The 18,716-nt window shown below is 48.7% G+C and overlaps 1 protein-coding gene across 1 annotated transcript; it reads left to right on the top strand.

Annotated features, from left to right (window-relative positions):
* Positions 1-799: 799 nt before the first annotated feature.
* SENP5 (SUMO1/sentrin specific peptidase 5) lies at positions 800-18,508 on the top strand (the record flags this gene model as incomplete). Its single annotated transcript, XM_015408884.1, has 5 exons — positions 800-2,332; positions 7,031-7,136; positions 7,680-7,827; positions 13,521-13,568; positions 18,431-18,508. Coding segments are annotated over exons 1-5 (1,899 nt in total), but the record flags the coding sequence as incomplete, so codon positions are not given.
* Positions 18,509-18,716: the final 208 nt, after the last annotated feature.

The raw sequence follows: 18,716 nt of genomic DNA, 5'->3' as shown, positions 1-18,716 counted from the left end.
ACCCGGGTGCCATCACGAAGTCCACCAGCAGGGCCAGGACTCCTGAAGCCCTCCCACTGTTGCCCCCTCAAGCACCAAAGATGCAGAGCATCACTGCCCCAGACAGAGTGTTCCTATCTATACCTTGTGGCTAATAGCTATTGAGGGATCTCTACTCCATATAAGAATGTAAGAGAAGCCATGTTGGATCAGGCCAATGACCTGTCCAGGCCAACACTCCGTGTCACACAGTGGCCAAAAACCCAGGTGCCATCACGAGGTCCACCAGCAGGGCCAGGACTCCTGAAGCCCTCCCACTGTTGCCCCCTCAAGCACCAAGGATGCAGAGCACTGCTGCCCCTGACAGAGTGTTCCATCTATACCTTGTGGCTAATAGCCACTGATGGACCTCTGCTCCACCTGTTTATCCAGTCCCCTCTTGAAGGTGTCTGTGCCTGTAGCCACAGCCACTTCCTGCAGCAGTGAATTCCATGTGTTAATTCCACTTGCAGCCATGTTAGGTGCCCTTGGGACTAGCTCATACCAGAGAATGAGGTGCTCAGCTTCTTTCATTGCGCTTACTGGGAGGGGGTGGTGTTTGTCCTGGCCTGTTCAAGCAGGGCACTTATAAGGTTCAAGGAAGAAGCTGTCGACGCCTGGCGTCTGGCTGCACCTCCCTTCAGAAACCTTCTGCACATCGGATCTGTGGTTTCGAGTCAGCTGCGTCGCTGGAGGCTTGTCCTGCCTTTAATCTTGTGTGTTGTCCGAACTGTAATGCCCGTCTCTTTTTCTTTCTGTTGCAGCTGCACCCGAAGATCACGATGCAGCAGAAAAATGAGAGAGCATAGGAGAAACTTACAGCGGAGAAGTCGGTTGCTGACCTGTTGCCGAAAATGGACCGCGGGGTTCTGGGGGCTGAGGCGATACTGCTTCCGGAGGAAGCATCTCCCTCTGCTTAAAAGGAGGCGCCAGCCCAGCACCGCTTGGACGTTGGGCAGTTGGAAACAAGCGGAACCATGCAGAACGAGGGCGTTCGTGAGGAGGTGGGTTCCTGAAGCCTTCCTAAATGCAGAGACTTGTGTCTGCGCTGGAAACGGTACCTTCCTGGAAGCCGTGCCCAGGAGTCCTTTTCCCAGGTGCAGATCTGGAGAACCGTTTACAGTGGCCGAGGGTCTGGGCAGGAAACCTTTCCGGAGAGAACCACTGCTCCACGGACACCGCGGCGCACAAACGGACTCAAAGATCTGTCCAGGCAAGCAATACTGCCCGGAGGGCAGGAGCACAGCTGTAACGGTTCCAGAGGGTCGCCTCACTCACGGTCCCGGGGAGAGCAATAACGGCGGCAGCGATGGAGTCGTCCTCCTAAATAACTCGAGGAGGGAGTGCTGTTGCCGAGGGCCAGAGCCAAACGGAATTTGCGGCCCCTTGACGAGCAGGAGAAGGCCTAAATTTAAGCTGTGTACTTTAAAAAGCAGATCTCTATTTATGATGTATAAGAAACTTTCTGTGGTTAAGTTTTGGGTTAGAATTCTAAAATGTCGTTCTAAGTTCTGGAGAGGCAAGGCTTGCAAGTCGAGTAGAAACAAGCTCAGCTGGGCGGATAAAGTAACCAGGGACCGACAAGAGGACTTCCACCAAAAGGCCTTTGCGAGTAGTCCCTGTACCTTATTTCCCTCTTGGAGGTCAGAGGGTGCCTCTCCCCGGAACCTGCCCAGCTGCTCAGATATGAACAATCACATGCCAGGACCATTAGTCGGGGAGAATCGCACACGTCTGCCGGAGACGTCCCTCGCGCGGGATGTGTCGTTGCAGTGCGGTGACCTCCGTCATAAGGAACTTGTCTCCAAAGACCAAAATGGCATCGTTGGGATCTGCGTGCCTCAGTCGCCTAGAGCAGCCTCTTGTGGGGCGGAGGCGGCAGTGCACAAGGAGGAGATGGGGGAGGCGCCCCCGCTCGATGGTTGCCCCGGTGACGTTTTCATCTCCGTGTCGGAAAAAGAGATCTCCGTTTCGAGTCAAGACGACGGAGACTCTCATCCGGTCATGGGCACCGACGAGATAGTCCTGGAGCCCTGCAAGGCAGACTCGGGGACGCAAGACGGTTTTGCCAACGGGCCCGTCTCCGTGGAGCCGGCCCAGAGCGAGGACAGCTGTAGCCAGATGGAAGTAGAAGGGCCCGTAAGCGCGGACGTTTTTGGCGCAGAGCTCTTAGATCACCCGTATTGCAAAAGCCCGCTCGACGAACCCCGCCGAGAAAGCACAGGACAGAAATCAGGGACCCAAAAGGGTGGCAAGAGAAGCAGTCAGAGAGCTTCTTGCATCAGCGATGAGCAATTGGCGGTGTGGCTTTGTGGTATATATACTCATTCCATGCTTATTACAGGTTTCGCTCAAAGGCCTTCCCACAACCGCCCTTGTCTTGGCCTCTGAACTTTGCTATATTTGTTCGCGGGGGGTGAAGATGGGGTGCTATGTATGAAGTAGTAGGGTGCTCTTGTTTTGGTCTCTGAACTTTGCTATATTTGTTCGCGGGGGGTGAAGACGGGGTGCTTGTATGAAGTAGTAGGGTTGGGGAGCCAGTTCAGCTGGTCTGCCCTCGTTTCTTCATGGCAGCCCTTAACTTGCGATCCACCAAGCCTTATGTAGTGGTGGCCCCATAAGGCGCTCATTCCTCTGGTTTTGGTCACCTGCCTGCCTGGCCATAATGTATAGCTTGCTGATTTGTCTTCAGCTCAGTGGGATACGAGTTGCGGAGGGTGCCCTGTGGCGACACTCCGAAACGTTAGTCATTATGACTCATCCCAGTTGGGGGTGCGTCTGATCTTGATGCAGGGATGTGGCTAGAGAGATGGAGGGAATAGCTACTTTTGGGAACGTTTCCCTGTTTTCTTACAGTCTGGAAATAGACAATACCAAGAATGCACAAAGGGTGACTTAGTTCTTCTGTACTGCAATAAGAAGCATGGATTATAAAAACAAGGAAGTGGCCATTTTTATTACGTAACAGATTTGCTTTTTAAAGAGAACGATCAGAAACTGATAACGTGCTGACTTGAATAGATCAGAGCTGGTTCTGGTGTTGACATCTTGCGTTTTATAGGATTCTTATGGGCATGTGTGCAGAAGCAGTTGGTGGAGTGGGTCGTTCATGCGACTTGCCCGTATTCCACCAATCGATCCTTTGATCCTAGGTAGATATGGCTTGCTAGCAAACCTTGTGCATGATCCACGGTGACGTTTTTTAAAACTTGTATCCATCCCTTGGAATCTAGGAGTTGCTCCCTGAATGCAGACTGTTCAGACCAGATCCCTCCCTTCAGAGGAAGTAAACTGGGTGGTTTTGTCTGAACACAATAGACACCACAACCTTCATCTGCTATGGCGTAAATGGTTTCTAAAGTTACATTGTTTGGTTGTGGTGTCTTGACTGTACACGTGTCAGAGCTGGAGTTAGAACAGTAATACTGGTGTCTAGGAAGCCAACTGTGCTGTGACCGCCTTTTGTAGAGGGCCTGTAAAAGTGGGGAAATGAAATATGCATGCAAAGCTGCTTTTGGGGAACCTGAGTGACCCATGTTTTCCAGAGGCATATCTATGCCGTTTAGAAACCTATGTGCCAGATCTGAGTTTCATACCTCACAGAGTTGCTGCAGAATACAAAAGCCTTTCGCAGGTGGTTTCCTAAAGTGATCATAACACATAGCACATCTAGCTTTCCTTCCCGCTTTCCCCCTTTTTGTTCCCCCCCGTGTCTCTGTTTCCAAAACCCCAGAAATGTTGGCCACGTCAGAAAATATGGGAGGGAAGAATTTAAGCCACTTTGGCCTGTCGATCATCTGCTTTGGCCGTTACGCAGAGGAGAATTGGTATTCCAGCTCCCCAGAGCTACGTGTGCCACCAAATCCATGGCATGGCCCTTATGAGTTTATTCAGATCGGTACTGCAGCATGCAGGGTTTGTTTGTATGTGATGCCCGTGATGTAGAGATTCCTCAGTGTGGCTTACCTTTAGAAAATCGTCCTGCTTTACTAATATAAAAGTCTTGTGGTGGCTTTGTAGCTGTAACCAGTCCACGCACAGGATAACCAGCTAGCCTATGAGATGCCTGGCGCTGTGGGGGAAGCCGATGAAAAGACTTGGTATGTAGCGGTTAGGAGCGCGGACTCTAATCTGGGAGTACCGGGCTTGATACCCCATTCCGTCACATGCAGCTGCTGGTGTGACCTTGGGCCAGTCGCAAGTTCTCTCAGAGCTGGTCTCTCAAGAGGAGTTCTCGAAAGAGCTCTCTGAGCCCCACCTACCTCACAGGGTGTCTGTTGTAGGGGGAGGAAGGGAAAGGAGATTGTCGTAAGCCACTCTGAGACTCCTAAGTGAAGGGCGGGGTATAAATCCAATCTCTTCCTCCTCCTCCTTATTTCACTCTGGAGCCCAGAAGGGCATTCAGGATTCTAGCTCAATAGCATTTCATCCCGAAAAACTGCCCACGGCCTGAGTTTGGCAACAGTGATATAAACAATTTCTGTTCTTATGTCTGACCCCAAGCTTCGTGATCAGCTCAGATTTATTAGTGATTCAGCAGATACAAGACAAAACTCCAGGGCGACAGCCCTGTTTAAATAGCATGCAAACACCACACCCAACCACACCCAACTCCCAACGATAGGCTATTTATATGTCATTAGTTTCTCATTGGCCACCTCCAGAGTCCTGGTGGGCTATTGTTCTAGAGCTGCAAGCTCAGCCAGTCTCTGGTAGATAATCCTGGAATGTTCCCGTCCCAATACATAACAGGCATAGATCACATCTTTTGGGCCTCTGTATTTAACCCTGTAGGTGAAACATGAAGTCTAATGTAGAAAAGATGGTGGGGCAGAAGGACCACACAACAGGCTGTTGTGATCCCCCCTTACGTAAGAACTGCATGTGGATTCTGTTACAGTAAAGAGAATAGACTAACAGCAGAGGTCATTTCGGGGGGATCGCGGGGGATCGCAGTTCCCCCGGGTGAGGTTTGGGGGGCGGGGCACATGACGAAGCCCCGCCCCCTGCTTCCGGCCGCCCCGCTTCCGGCCCTCATTCACCCAGGAGGAGGCAGGAGAAGAAGGAGGGTAAGTTGCTTCCTCCCTGCCTCTCCCCACCCCTGCCTGCCTGGGGCCAGGGAGGGCCTTCGCGGGGCTTCCTTGCACTCCCGCCGGCCGGGAACATTGGGGGCGGGGTGTGTGGCCTTATGACACACTTCCGGTGATGTCAGGGGTGTGGCATATGCTAATGAGTTATGCTAATGAGTTCCCCTAGCTCTTTTTCTACGAAACGACCCCCTGGCCAGAACTATGGGTTTGCCCAAAGTCATCCAGCAGCTACGACTGGAGGAGTGGGGAATAAAGATGTGAAGGCCCGGAAAAAAACCGGAAAAATTCGGGGAAAACTCGGTTTTTCAGGTTTTTTTCCTGAAGCCTTTTTTGTTTTTTTTCCGAAAAATTGGAAAAATTGAAAAAAGAAAAGAAATTGATTATGGAAAGTTTTATTTTAACATGATGAATAAAATATTTTAAGACAAGGTGTTCAAATATTTTCCAAATCAGTTCTAAAATATATATATATGGTATCAGATTGATCTAATTTCTGTGCACTGAGGACAAGCAAGTCCTAGGTTACAAACTGAACTCTCCAATGCAAGAACAAGATGCATTTCTTCTTTTAGGAGGTGCTATTGTCAGAAGAAAAGAAAAAGGTTTCAGTTTTGTTTTTGCACGTGGTTGGGTATTCTGTTTGTAATAATTGTTTGGATACACTATCTTTTTAATATGCTAGTTGTGATAATTCATGCCAAGTAAAAATGTCCATAGTCATATTTTATGTTCCTAAAGTAACAGAATGACTTTCAATCCAGAAAAGACAAAAGAAATGCTAATGTAGCATTTTTTCAATTTTTCCGAAAATTTCCGTTTTTTTCCGGAAAAAACGAAAAAACCGGGTTTTTTCCCGAGCTTCAAAATTTTCCAGAAATTTTACATCTCTAGTGGAGAATCAAACCCGGTTCTCCCAGATTAGAGTCCACGCACTTAACCACTACACCAAACTGGCTCCATAAATAAAAGAATTAACAGACAGATGCGAGAACTGCGTGACTTAGCATTTTTGTTATTATGCATAATTTCACACTTTTCAGTATCATAAACTGGGATAACTTTTTTGACTATCGTGTTCAGCTGGATGAGCTGTAGCTTAACCGGTATCGGCTCTTGGGGCCGCTGCATTTAGAGCATGAAACCTTCATCCACGCAATTCATTAATTCTGTATGCTTCCCCCCCCCCCCAATTCCCACCCAGTCTTTAAAGAATATAGTCAGATTGCAATCAGTTTGTGCTCCAGGCCTTTGAATTTCCTTTTCTGTATCGGCCCGTGAATAGAACCTCCCATTTTTATTCAGATGTCAGAAGTGTGTGAGCTCCTCCCCAACCCATGAATGATGTGCTGATTGGAATCTGTTGCAACTGCCTGGAAATACTGCTCCGCAGGGGTGCAATCAGGCACAATGCCTGTATGACCTCCATTCGTTTTTGTTGGGGCTGGTATATCAAGACGGGCGCTTCAGTACGCTTGGAAATCATTTTCTCTCTTTCATTGGCTTTGAATTCAGAAATACTTTCAGGTCACACCAGCTTCTGTTTATTAGGTCTTTGTCCTGCATGTGTCCTTCTGTAGGCTTCTGTCTTTTGTGAAGAGATGGGGGTGGGCGATTTAATTTTTTTTTAAAAAAATGGATAGATCCTATCGTGAGTTTGCTCTTTCAGCGGATGGTATCTCCAGGAAGGGATTCCAAGGTTCATTTGAACCCAGATTCAAGGCCAATCTTCTCATTATATTATATCGTTATGTCATTATATTGCATTGGCTGTCATCTGTTTGATCCCGCACATTAATTTTGTGCTGCACCTACTTTTCCTGATATGGGGAGGGCCGGTTGTGGGAGCCGGTCCATCGGGAACATCAGCCGCCTTGAGACAGGACGGGTTAACGGCATCTTTTGAACCTTGCTGTATTTTAAAGGATTCCTAGATGAAGTAATGAAGAAATACGGCAGCTTAATTCCGCTTTGTGAAAAGGACGTCATGGGAAGATTAAAGGAAGCCTTTAAGGAAGATTTCTCCCATAGGTTGGTAGCCATATATACACGTATTTGAAGCTGAAAGGAACAGTCATATTTCTGCAGGTCATTTAATCCCAAATTCCAATAGCTGTGCATTTAAATGCGCAAATGTATCTTGGGTGTCTTGGGTAAGGAGCTGCGGTGGCTCAAGTGGTTCAGACCCTGAACTGCAGGCTGTGGAAGGTCGGTAGTTCAGCAGTTCGAGACCCGGGTTGCCTCATGACGGAGTGAACTCCCATCTCTAGTTCCAGCTCCTGCCAACCTAGCAGTTCGAAAGCAAGACATTGCAAGTAGATAAATAGGTACCACTTTAGTGGGAAGGGAACAGCGTTCCGTGCGCCTTGGTGTTTCGTCATGCCAGCCACATGACCACGGAACCGTCTTCGGACAGCGCTGGCTCTTCGGCTTTGAAACGGAGATGAGCACCGCAACCCTAGAGTAGGATTCGACTGGCTTTCGAGTAAGGGAAACCTTTACCTTTTATCTTGGGTATGCTGGGGGATAACTCGGCATTATCCGTCTGTCTGAGCCGCCTTACTTCTGTTCCAGAAAGCCATTTATCACGAAGGAAATCATGAAATATCAAACGAGGCATCCCAAACCTTCCACTTGCAGTTTCCGGGTCTTCTACAATAAGCACATGCTAGATATGGATGATCTGACGACGCTGGATGGTCAGAACTGGCTAAATGACCAGGTGAGAGTACACAGAGGCTTTGCAAGCTGCTTGAGAGAGACAGAGAACATGGTTTCAGCGTTTGTGATGCAGCGACCTGGTTGGCTGGCTAGTTCCATGCAGTATTTCCAGTGGAAATTATGACTCAGCCTCTATAACTCATCTGCTACTTATGCCTTTGTTGTATAAATTGAATAGCAGAGTTGAACTAGGGTGCCCTTCAGTATGAACATTCCTTAGATTGCCTGAATCCCCATTTAAGATGTTCCTCTTAAAATTACTAGTGGGGAAGAAGTGAATTGTTGGGCGGCTGTCATCACAGCAGAGTGCCAGGGTGTTCACGTAAGTTTCCTAACAATTTCTGTTTAACCACCTTGATAAATCTTCTTTGGTTCTTGAAGCCCACCCAGAAATAAGAGCATAAGAAAAGCCTTGTTGGATCAGGCCAAGGGCCCATCCAGTCCCACACTCTGCGTCACACAGGGTGGCCACAAAACCCAGATGCCTTCAGGAGGTCCACCAGCAGGTCCAGAAATCCAGAAGCCCTCCCACTGTGCCCACCCCCCAGCACCAAAAATTTAGGAGCCAGACTCATAATTTCAGCCTTCAGCATTACGTAAGAGCCAGTTTGGTGTAGAAGAAGAAGAAGGAAGAGATTGGATTTATACCCCGCCCTTCACTACCCAAAGGTGTCTCAGAGCGGCTTACAAACTCCTTACCCTTCCTCTCCCCACAATAGACACCCTGTGAGGGAGGTGGGGCTGAGAGAGCTCTTCACAGAGGCTGCTCTTTTTCAAGGACAGCTGTGCCAGAGCTTGTGACTGACCCAAGGTCACATCAGCAGGTGCAAGTGGAGGAGTGGGGAATCAAACCCAGTTCTCCCAGATTAGAGTCCGCACACTTAACCACTACACCAAACTGGCTCTCTGTAGTGGTTAAGTGTGCGGACTCTAATCTGGGAGAACCGGGTTTGATTCCCCCACTCCTCCACTTGCACCTGGCTGGATGACCTTGGGCAAGCCATAGTTCTGATAAGAGCTGTTCTTGAAAGAGCAGTTCTGCAAAGAGCTCGCTCAGCTCCGGCTACCTCACAAGTTGTTTGTTGTGGGGAAGGGAAGGGAGTTTGTAAGCCGCTCTGAGACTCCGAGTGAAGGGCGGGGTATAAATCCAATCTCCTCTTCTTCTTCTGTTGCCTAATTATTGCTCCGACAAAAAAAAGAATGGGCGCCACAATGAAATTTTCTAGGTGCCGTGGCGACCAGGTGCCTGGGATTTGTCAAGCCCTGCTATGTGTACAGTTTTATTCGTAGCACATGAACAAATGAAGCTGCCTTACGCTGAATCAGACCATTGATCCATCAAGGTCTCTCCTCAGCCCGGCAGTGGCTCTCCAGGGTCCCAGACAGAGGTCTGTCACATCACTAACTGCCTGGTCCTTTTCTTTGGGGATGCCAGGGGCTGAACCTGGGACCTTCTGCATGCAAAGCAGAGGCTTTTCCATGAGCCACGCCCCCTCCCGCATAACATTCACCTGCATCTTTGGCCCCCTCCTCAATGCACTTCTCTGCAGCTGCCCACAATGGAGTCCTGGGCTTTTTGTCCGTGTAACAGCTGCGTAGGTAGACTGACGGCACTGATTTGGATCTCGCTGCCCTTCCAGTTGTAAGTCAGTCGAGTGGTGCTTTGCCACGTGGTCTGCTCAGCTCGGGTGACCGAGGCATGGGTCTTTGAAAGATGAGCTGCCACATGCAAGCTGTTAATTTAAAAGATTATGGTTAGAACATAAGAACATAAGAGAAGCCAATGTTGGGTCAGGCCGATGGCCCATCCAGCCCAACACTCTGTCACACAGTGGCCAAAAATACCCGGTGCCATCGGGAGGTCCAGCAGTGGGGCCAGGACACTAGAAGCCCTCCCACTGTTGCCCCCCCCCAGCACCAAGAATACAGAGCATCCCTTCCCCCAGTATATTTTAGCAGGAATAAGCTTTTAGCTCATGTCTGCATGTGTGATACAAACGGAGCAGACCTCACAGACCTCATGATTGCTCCCTTTACGTATTTGAACGACTTTACATAACATAAGAACATAAGAGACGCCAATGTTGGATCAGGCCAAAGGCCCATCCAGTCCAACACTCTGTGTCACACAGTGGCCAGAAATACCAGTGCCATCAGTGGGGACTTTCCCTTAGAGGAGGGCAGGGAGCTGTTCCTCTTGGCAGCAGAGGAGAGGACTCGCAAGAATGGGTTTAAATTAAAGGCGGGAAGGTTCTGGCTGGATAGTAGGGAAAACTTTTTTGTAGTCAGAGTTGTGCAACTGTGGAATCAGCTGCCTCGGGAGGTGGTGAGCTCCCCCTCCCTGGCAGTCTTCAAGCAGCAGCTGGACAAACACTTGCCAGGGAATCTCTAGGCTGACCCTGCACTGAGCCCGTATGGCCCCTTCAAACTCTGTGATTCTGTGATTCGCTAAAGGAACCTCTCAGCTCCTCCCATTGTAGCCTGCTGCACCCGCCTCAAGATCGCTGCCCCCTGGGAACAGTACAGGAATAGGGCAGACTTGTGAGTCCAAAGCCCGTCAGTGTGAAGAATGCTTTATTTTTTGGTGATGCATTTTTTTTTGGGGGGGAGCTTGATCTTTAGAGGACTTTGTTCTAAATGCTGATACCTATGTACAGAGGACGGTGGAAGACCGGAAGGCCTGGAGTGATCTGGTCCATGGGGTCGCAAAGAGTCGGACTTGACTGTGCGACTGAAGAACAAATTTAGAAGAAGCTTGATTCAGTATTTTTGAGGTCATGAGAGCTGGCGATTATAACAGCTGGCTGTTTCGATTGGCCAATTAGGCCATGTCTTTCGTTGCTGACATTGTGTTTCAGATTAATCTCTGAACACCGAGGGCTAGAAACTTACTACTTTCCTGAGTCCCCCTTCCCCTCCCCCTTGCAACTGGGTTTGTATCGCAGCCTGCACAAATGCTTGTTGATTCTCTTTTTGGGTAGCTCAGCTAGAGAATCTAAACTGAGTAAAATCATTTGCTGGCTGATGATGGCACTGATTATATGGTTTTAGTACAGGGCACAGATTGCTTAGGTTGTCATGGTGTTAAGAAAGGGGCTTGATTTGAACCAAATGAGATCCATTTTCCCACCACTGCAGCAAGTGAGAGAATGAAGATCGAAGTCTCAGAACTGAAAAATGTAATCCTATTAGGATTAAGGCCTACTGTGTCAACATTTTTGCTCAACAGAATGAGAGAATGAAGCCTGCAAATGCAAAGTCAGTTGCAAAAGTAAAATGAGACAAAACCGTAAAGCGATAATTACGGCGTCTTTATTACGCTCGTCTGCTGCATTACAGGGTGGCCTGCGTCTGTTACCAAAAAACAAGAAGCGAAATTCTCTGAAGATGTGAGCGTGCTGTGTGTACTTAAACAATATTTAAATCCTGTTTTGTGTGGGCAAGCATCATCTCCAGTTATAGCAACTGCTCTTTATCTGTGGAAATTCGGTAATAGCGTGTGAACTGCTGCTCTCCGGGGGTTGGATCCCGATGACTAAATTTTCCTCTAACAGAAGGGGAGATGTAACTTCTGCCAGTTTCCCCTTTCTTCTGCGGGACCTCCCCCCTTTGTACCTTGTGCCATTCTTGAGGGTCCCGTGTCCCCCAAGAGCAGAATTTCATGGCGGTCACTGCACTGCAGCAGAAGGCAGGGAAGTTCCGCCTTCCGTTAGTGGAAAGCCTGGATCCAACCCTGGGTGTTAGGAGAGAAGCATTTCTGGTTCATTTCGGCTCAGAAGAGCAGGTCACTTGCTGAGTACCTGTTAAAATTTGTAGGTGTGATTGGAAGCCAGGAATTACTCTGTCTGTACCCAAGGAGAATACTCTATGACCCAGTGTTAGTTAGGAATGCAGTAGAAAGTGCTGTCAAGTGACAGCTGATTTGTGGTGACCCTATAGAGTTTTCAGGGCAAGAGACAAACGGAGGTGGTTTGCCATTTCCTGCACAGCAAACTTGGACTTCTTTGGTTGGTCTCCCATCCAAACAGTAGTAGTAGTAGTAGTAGTAGTAGTAGTAGTAGTAGTAGTAGTAGTAGTAGTAGTAGTAGTAGTAGTAGTAGTAGTAGTAGTAGTAGTAGTAGTAGTAGTAGTAGTAGTAGTAGTAGTAGTAGTAGTAGTAGTAGTAGTAGTAGTAGTAGTAGTAGTAGTAGTAGTAGTAGTAGTAGTAGTAGTAATAATAATAATAATTCCGATTTATTGATCGCTTTTCCCCACACATCTGTGGGCTCAGAGCGATTTACAGTTACTCATGACAGCTGGACTAACAATACTCATGGGGGATAGGGAAGACAACATACAGCCTTTTTAATTACACACACATTGTAGCTGGCCGGAGGATTCATCTGCGGGCTGGATCAGTCGTGTTCCGACGGCATGTATTATTGTCGGCTGGCTGATGACGTCAGGGGTTCTTGATGTCGCGCTGCCACACTGCCACCGCCTGGCCTACTCGCTCCACTGCAGGGATGCCGAAACAGATCTTTCATCTTTTGATCTTGCCATGCCACAGAAGTCACACTCGGCAGCTAACACCTTCCCAAAGGGAGTGGTGTGCCCACCCCCTTACGGGTGGTCCCCAATTTATCTACTTGCCGAAGCTTTCGAATCGCTGGGTCGACGATGAGCTAGGACAAGGCTTGGTTGCTCACACCAGCATGGGGCTAGAACTGACAAAGCAGTAACCAGGGACGACCCTGCGTAGCTTCCGAGATCTGATGAGATCAAGGTAGTCTAGGCTATCCAGGACAGGGTGTTAGTAAGGATAACATCTGTGAAGGCACTTAGCTTATTTGGCTCCTGCTGTCTGAAGTTGAGGGGGCCGCGGTGGCTCAGAGATTGAGACACTGAGCTGCAGACCGAGACCCGAGTGCCACATGATGGAGTGAGCTCCCGTCTCTGGCCCCAGCTCTTGCCAACCTAGCAGTTCGAAAGCAAGAAAATGCAAGTAGATAAATAGGTACCGCTTCGGTGGGAAGGTAACAGCGTTCTGTGCGCCTCGGTGTTTAGTCATGCCGGCCGCATGACCACGGAAACGTCTTCGGACAGTGCTGGCTCTTTGACTTGCAAACGGAGATGAGCACTGCCCCCTAGAGTCGGATTCAACTAGCTTTCGAGCAAGGGAAACCTTTACCTTTATCTGAAGTTGACTGAAGTTATAACTACCTTGTTTATAAACCATCAGAGCCAGCATGGCATAGTCCAGTGGTGGCGAACCTATGGCACGGGTGCCAGAGGTGGCACTCAAAGCCCTTCCTGTGGGCACGCGTGCCATCACCCCAGCCAGGCCCAGACCATCATTAAAGTGTCAAATTCTCTGCCAAATAATTTTAAGTAAATGAAAGCATTTGGGATTGCTTTCCTTACTATGTTTGGATCATCTTAAGTTAAGGTATGAGTTGTTTTTTCTTAAGTAAAAATATTCAGGTTAAATTGCCATGTTGGCACTTTGCTATAAATAAGTGGGTTTAGGGTCGCAGTTTGGGCACTCGGTCTCTAAAAGGTTTGCCATCACTGGCATAGTCGTTAACATCAGCTGAAACTCACGTTCAGATACTCACTTGCCACGGCAAAGCCAGTGGGCGACTTTTGTGTTCTCTCAGCCTAACCTTCCTTGTGCTGTTTTCTAATGAAACATTCCTGTATAAACTCTTTCAGATCATCAACATGTACGGCGAGCTAATAATGGATGCAGTTCCTGAAAAGGTAAGCCCACTTTTTTAAAAACACACAAATTGGCTGTGTGGGGTAGGAAGGAGTGGTGTGGGACCTTACTTGACGGCATGAATAAAATTGGCGTGAAAAATGTCTCCCACTTTTTATAAATGGGCAGAGCCGGTTCCTAGCACATTGCACTTTACTCCACTGTAGAGGACAAATCTCCTGCCAACCTAGCAGTTCGAAAGCAAGAAATTGCAAGTGGATAAATAGGTACCACTTCGGTGGGAAGGGAACAGCGTTCCGTGCGCCTTGGTGTTTAGTCATGCTGGCCACATGACCACGGAAACGTCTTTGGACAGCGCTGGCTCTTCGGCTTTGAAACGGAGATGAGCACCGCAACCCTAGAGTCGGATTCGACTGGCTTTCGAGCAAGGGAAACCTTTACCTTTACCTTTTTAGAGGACAAATAATAGTGTAGGTCTCAGAACACTGAAGTCCCTTTCATCTGAGCGCTCCTTAATTGGAAACATGCTTTTAAGAATTATAGCTGCGGAAGTCAGTCCACTGTCTGCCGGTCACTCCATTGCCCCAGGTGATGCATTCTTCTCACCTAACCACAGGGCGCTCCCTTATAGATCAGCCCAGGCTCATTTTGGCCTGCAAGGCATGATCAAACTGCTGCATGTGCCACAGCGAAGGGAACAGTACATTGGCACCGCTTATGGTAGCGAGCAATTGAATGTGGCGGGGAGTACGGGCTTCCCTAGGTGCGCTCTGTCATGGCATAGTTTTCAGGTGGAGAAGCGCAAGAGCCTCAAGCTCATTATGACCTTGAGAGCCAGTTTGGTGTCGTGGTTAAGTGCGCGGACTCTAATCTGGGAGAACCCAGGTTTGATTCCCCACTCCTCCTCTTGCACCTGCTGTTGTGACCTTGGGCAAGCCATAGTTTTGTCAGAGCAGTCCTCAAAAGAGCTCTCTCAGCCCCACCCGCCTCACAGGGTGTCTGTTGTGGGGAGGGGAAGGGAAAGGAGTTTGTAAGCCATTCTGAGACTCCCGAGTGAAGGGCGGGGTATAAATCCAATCTCCTCCTCCTCCTCCTCCTCCTCTTCTTCTCATGATCTGGGGTCCGCATATTTGAAGAGCCATATCCTTCCATCTGCCCCTGTGCGACAACTACGGTTATGCAGCCATGTGTTGACTGTCCCACCATTTAGGGTGGTCCGTCTGGCATCGACCAGAGCCTGGGTCTTTATACCCACAATGGTTTTGCAAGGGAGGTTTTCAAATAGGCCCTACACTGACAGAATTTGCCCTTGTGGCCCCAACAGGATTGATACCTCCTTTCTACGCCCTGCTGGAAAGCAGATTTTTGGAGATTATGAGGGATTTCTATTTATTTAACCTTTATTCAACCAGTCGTCCCCCTGTACTCCAGAAACCCTGGCTCTTTTTCTCCCAGTGATAAGGATCCCCAAGATCATTTTGTTGTTCAGTCGCACAGTCGAGTCCGACTCTTCGCGACCCCATGGACAAGATCACACCAGGCTCTCCTGTCTTCTGCCGTCCTCTGAAGTTGGCTCAATTTCATGTCCGTTGCATCGATGACACTGTCTAACCATCTCATCCTTTGCCGTCCCCGTCTTCTTTGACCTTCAGTCTTTCCCAGCATCAGGGTCTTCTCCAGTGAGTGCTCCCCTCTCATTGGGTGGCCAAAGTATTTGAGCGTCAGTTTCCTTATCTGGCCTTCCAGGGAACAGTCAGGGTTAATTTCTTTTAGGATTGACTGATTTGATCTTCTTGCAGTCCAAGGCACTCCCAAGATCATTAGCAGTGGCAAAATTTGTCTCAGTCCTTTTAGCCCTTGCATCTAAAAAAATAAGAAATAAGTGTTTTCTGCTGCTCAAGGTCTGTGAATCTATGAGCTTCTAAGGGTACACAAGCCTGGGTCTTTTCCACTGTGGCTCCGGCTTTGTGGAATGAAGAGGTGAGGGGGCCCTCCCTAGTGATCTTCAGAAGGCGCGGCGAGGCCTGCCTGTTGGCCAGGCCTTTGGAGGGTGTTTTAGTTGCCAAGCATCTTTTAAGGAAGGAAAGGGATTTGGGGGTTAACTATTGTTTTTGTTTTTTAAACTGAAATATTTTAACTAGCATTATAAGCTTCCTCGAGCTACGAGGGAAAGCGGGATACCAATATTTTTTATTATTTTTATTTTTATTAATAACAACAACAACAACAATAATAATATTTTTTAAAAAGCTTTTGATACTGGAAGCCTTTTGTTCGAAAGGGTCGCCGGTGGCAACAAACCCCCTGTTGGATGGCTCTAGTTTTCCAGCCACTGCCTCCGTGATCTTTTTGTCTTCAAACAGTGCTTTCTAACAATCAACTCTTATCCGTAAAATCTGAGCTGATGACCCTTGTCCCGTGAGAATTGTTCTACCTCAATGAAATGCACTGTATTTGAATGGACTCTTAGACTCCGGCATGCAGACCAAGCTTCTTGGATAATGTTTTCCGGGGCCTTTGAACTGCCCCTTACAACTAATAACCTGTTGTCAGGTAAATCTGATCCCTTTGTCAGAGCGTGATGTACACGCTCTGACAAAGGGATCAGATGTTCAGTTCTTTGCCTTATCTCCCCCCCCCCCCTTGGGCAGGGGAATATTATTTTCTTTGGAAAGTACAGAGTTAAGAACTTTTAGCCTTGCTGGAGGTAAAATGGCCCATGGGGTCATTTTCACCTTTTGTTTCTAGTTCGGTGTTCATGGAAGGAAGTCCTCTGAATTTGGAAATGTGGTGGATGGCAACGTCACCGTTTTGCTTTTGTTGCTGAAACTCGTAACCTGGCTCTGCCTTGTTGCTGTTGCACAGATGCAAAACGCTCGCGACTCGTCTTGCGCGAGTTTGTTTAGAACGTCTCCATCGACGCGAGCAAAAGCCACTCTTGCCCACGTTGGTGATGGGTCTGTGGCACTAACTGGTGGTCTTTCCCTTGCACTAGGAAACCAGTGCCATCTGATTAGTCCCCGGTCTTGGGGGCCACAAAACCATCATGGTAGCATTGGCTGTTGTGAGTGAGAGCAGAGGCTGCTAGTGATAGCCTCAGTTCACAGCATGCGGGTGGGTGTGAGAGAGAATCATATGGACAACAAACCGGGGGACTCTGAGGAGTCATGGGAACAACTTGGGAAGCCCACTTCGCACGCTCCAAATCCAGATTCTCCGAGGCTTGTGCAGGCCAACCGCCTGATCTCCCTAGGGAACCCCCTCCCCAGGTCTATGCTTGAGCCGCGCAGCCAAGATAACTATAAAGCCCTACATGGCCGGGGTCCAACCTACCTGAGGGACCGCCTTTCCCCGTATGTTCCCCCAAGAGCACTACGGTCCGGGGCCCAAAATTTGCTAGCTATCCCGGGCCCCAGGGATACCAAACTGGCCGCTACTAGGGCCAGGGCTTTTTCGGTGGCGGCTCCTACCTGGTGGAACGAGCTCCCGGGGGAGATCCGGGCCCTGCGGGATCTTATGCAGTTCCTCAGGGCCTGCAAGACGGAGCTCTTCCGCCAGGCTTTTGAGTAGGAGCCGCCACCCCCACTATATCACCACCGCTGTGGGTTGGATGAGGCCCTGAGGAAACATCTGAACATGAAAGAAGCCTTAAACCGTCTACCAGGAACTTTGGGCCTACGTTCCGTCATCTTTGGACTATGACGACACTGAGCACTTTGTTTAAATTAGGATTTTTAAGATGTACTGTATGTTTTTAAATTATTATGTATATTATGTTTTATCATGGCAAGGTTTTGCCTTGCCTCTGTAAGCCGCCCTGAGCCCACAGGGGAGGGCGGGGTATAAATATGAAAAAAATAAAATAAAATAAATAAATAACAAGTCATTAAATTTGAATCGGGACCGTGGATTTCTCTCCCATACCGATCGGCTTAGGGTATCAGCGTGCTGTGGTAAGCGGCCTCGAACGTCAAATAGAAATACAACAAAAGTTTGAGTCCAGTGGCGCCTTTAAGACCCAACAAAATTTAATTCTCGGTATACGTTTTCGTGTCTGAAGGAGCGTGCGTGGACATGAAAGCTTCGTACCCAGAATGAAACGCTGCTGATCTTAAAGGTGCCCCTGGATTCAGACTTTGATCTGTTGCTTCAGACCAAAACGGTTACCCACCTGAATCTAGCTAAATAGAAATGCAGCCAACCTCACGCACTCGTAGCTGCTCGGCCCCGCTACTTAGAGTTCTCTCTCTTTGTACTTCCATGCATTCTTTATTTGATTAATGGATGTATACCCCCGCCTTTCTCCCCAGTGGAGGCCCCCAAAGCAGCTTACGTCATTCCCCTCCCCTCCGTATCATCCTCACAGCAACCCTGTGTGGTAGTTCAGGCCGAGAAAATGTGACTACTAGCCCCAGGTCACCCAGTGAGTTTTGACGGCACACGTGGGGATTCGACCCTGGGTCTCCCAGGTCTTCCTTTAGCGTCCAGGCGTGTCTGCCAGTATGCAGGGCTATCATGCTGTAGCGTTCAGCGTGTTGAATGAGGACCGTGAGCAGCCTGAGTTAAACCCTCACTCAGCCATGAAGTTTGCCGAGCAGCTGTTCATCTGCCTTACCCCGCTCACTGCAAGGATGAAATGGAGGAGAGAGGGCCATTGTTCAACCCTCGGAGCTCCTTGGGGGAGGGAGGGAGGGATGATATTGGGCTCCGTAGGAAACTGAGGAAAGCGCATCATCCAGCTGAAGCAGTGGGAAAAGCACACGCTACCATAAAATTATTGTACGAGACTCTAACACAGGTATTCTTCCCGGATGCCGCTCAGTATTGACGGCACGCGTTGTGTGTCTGAGTCCCTTTCTGCCCCGTTTGATCAGCGCAGTCACTTCTCGCCTTGTCTTCACAGGTTCATTTCTTCAACAGCTTTTTTCATAGACAGCTGGTAACCAAAGGATATAACGGGGTGAAACGATGGACTAAAAAGGTATGCTCCCTGGCGCTGGAAATGTAAAGCACGTGAGGAATGTCGGGACTGGTTTTTAAGAATGAAACTAAGAACCTCTCCAAGGAGGAGCAAGAGTCCGGTAGCACCTTAAAGACTAACAAAATTTGTGGCAGGGCAGGGCTATTTTTGGGCAGGAAAGCACAGGAACGGAGTTCCGGGTTGCTTCTGAGTTGGCCACGCCCAGCAG

This window comes from Gekko japonicus, unplaced genomic scaffold (assembly GCF_001447785.1).
Source record: "Gekko japonicus isolate JY-2015 unplaced genomic scaffold, Gekko_japonicus_V1.1 scaffold5324, whole genome shotgun sequence".
In the NCBI taxonomy this organism is placed as follows: Eukaryota; Metazoa; Chordata; class Lepidosauria; order Squamata; family Gekkonidae; genus Gekko; species Gekko japonicus.
Note: the sequence above shows the minus strand (reverse complement) of the source record. Positions and strands in the feature narration are given on the sequence as shown.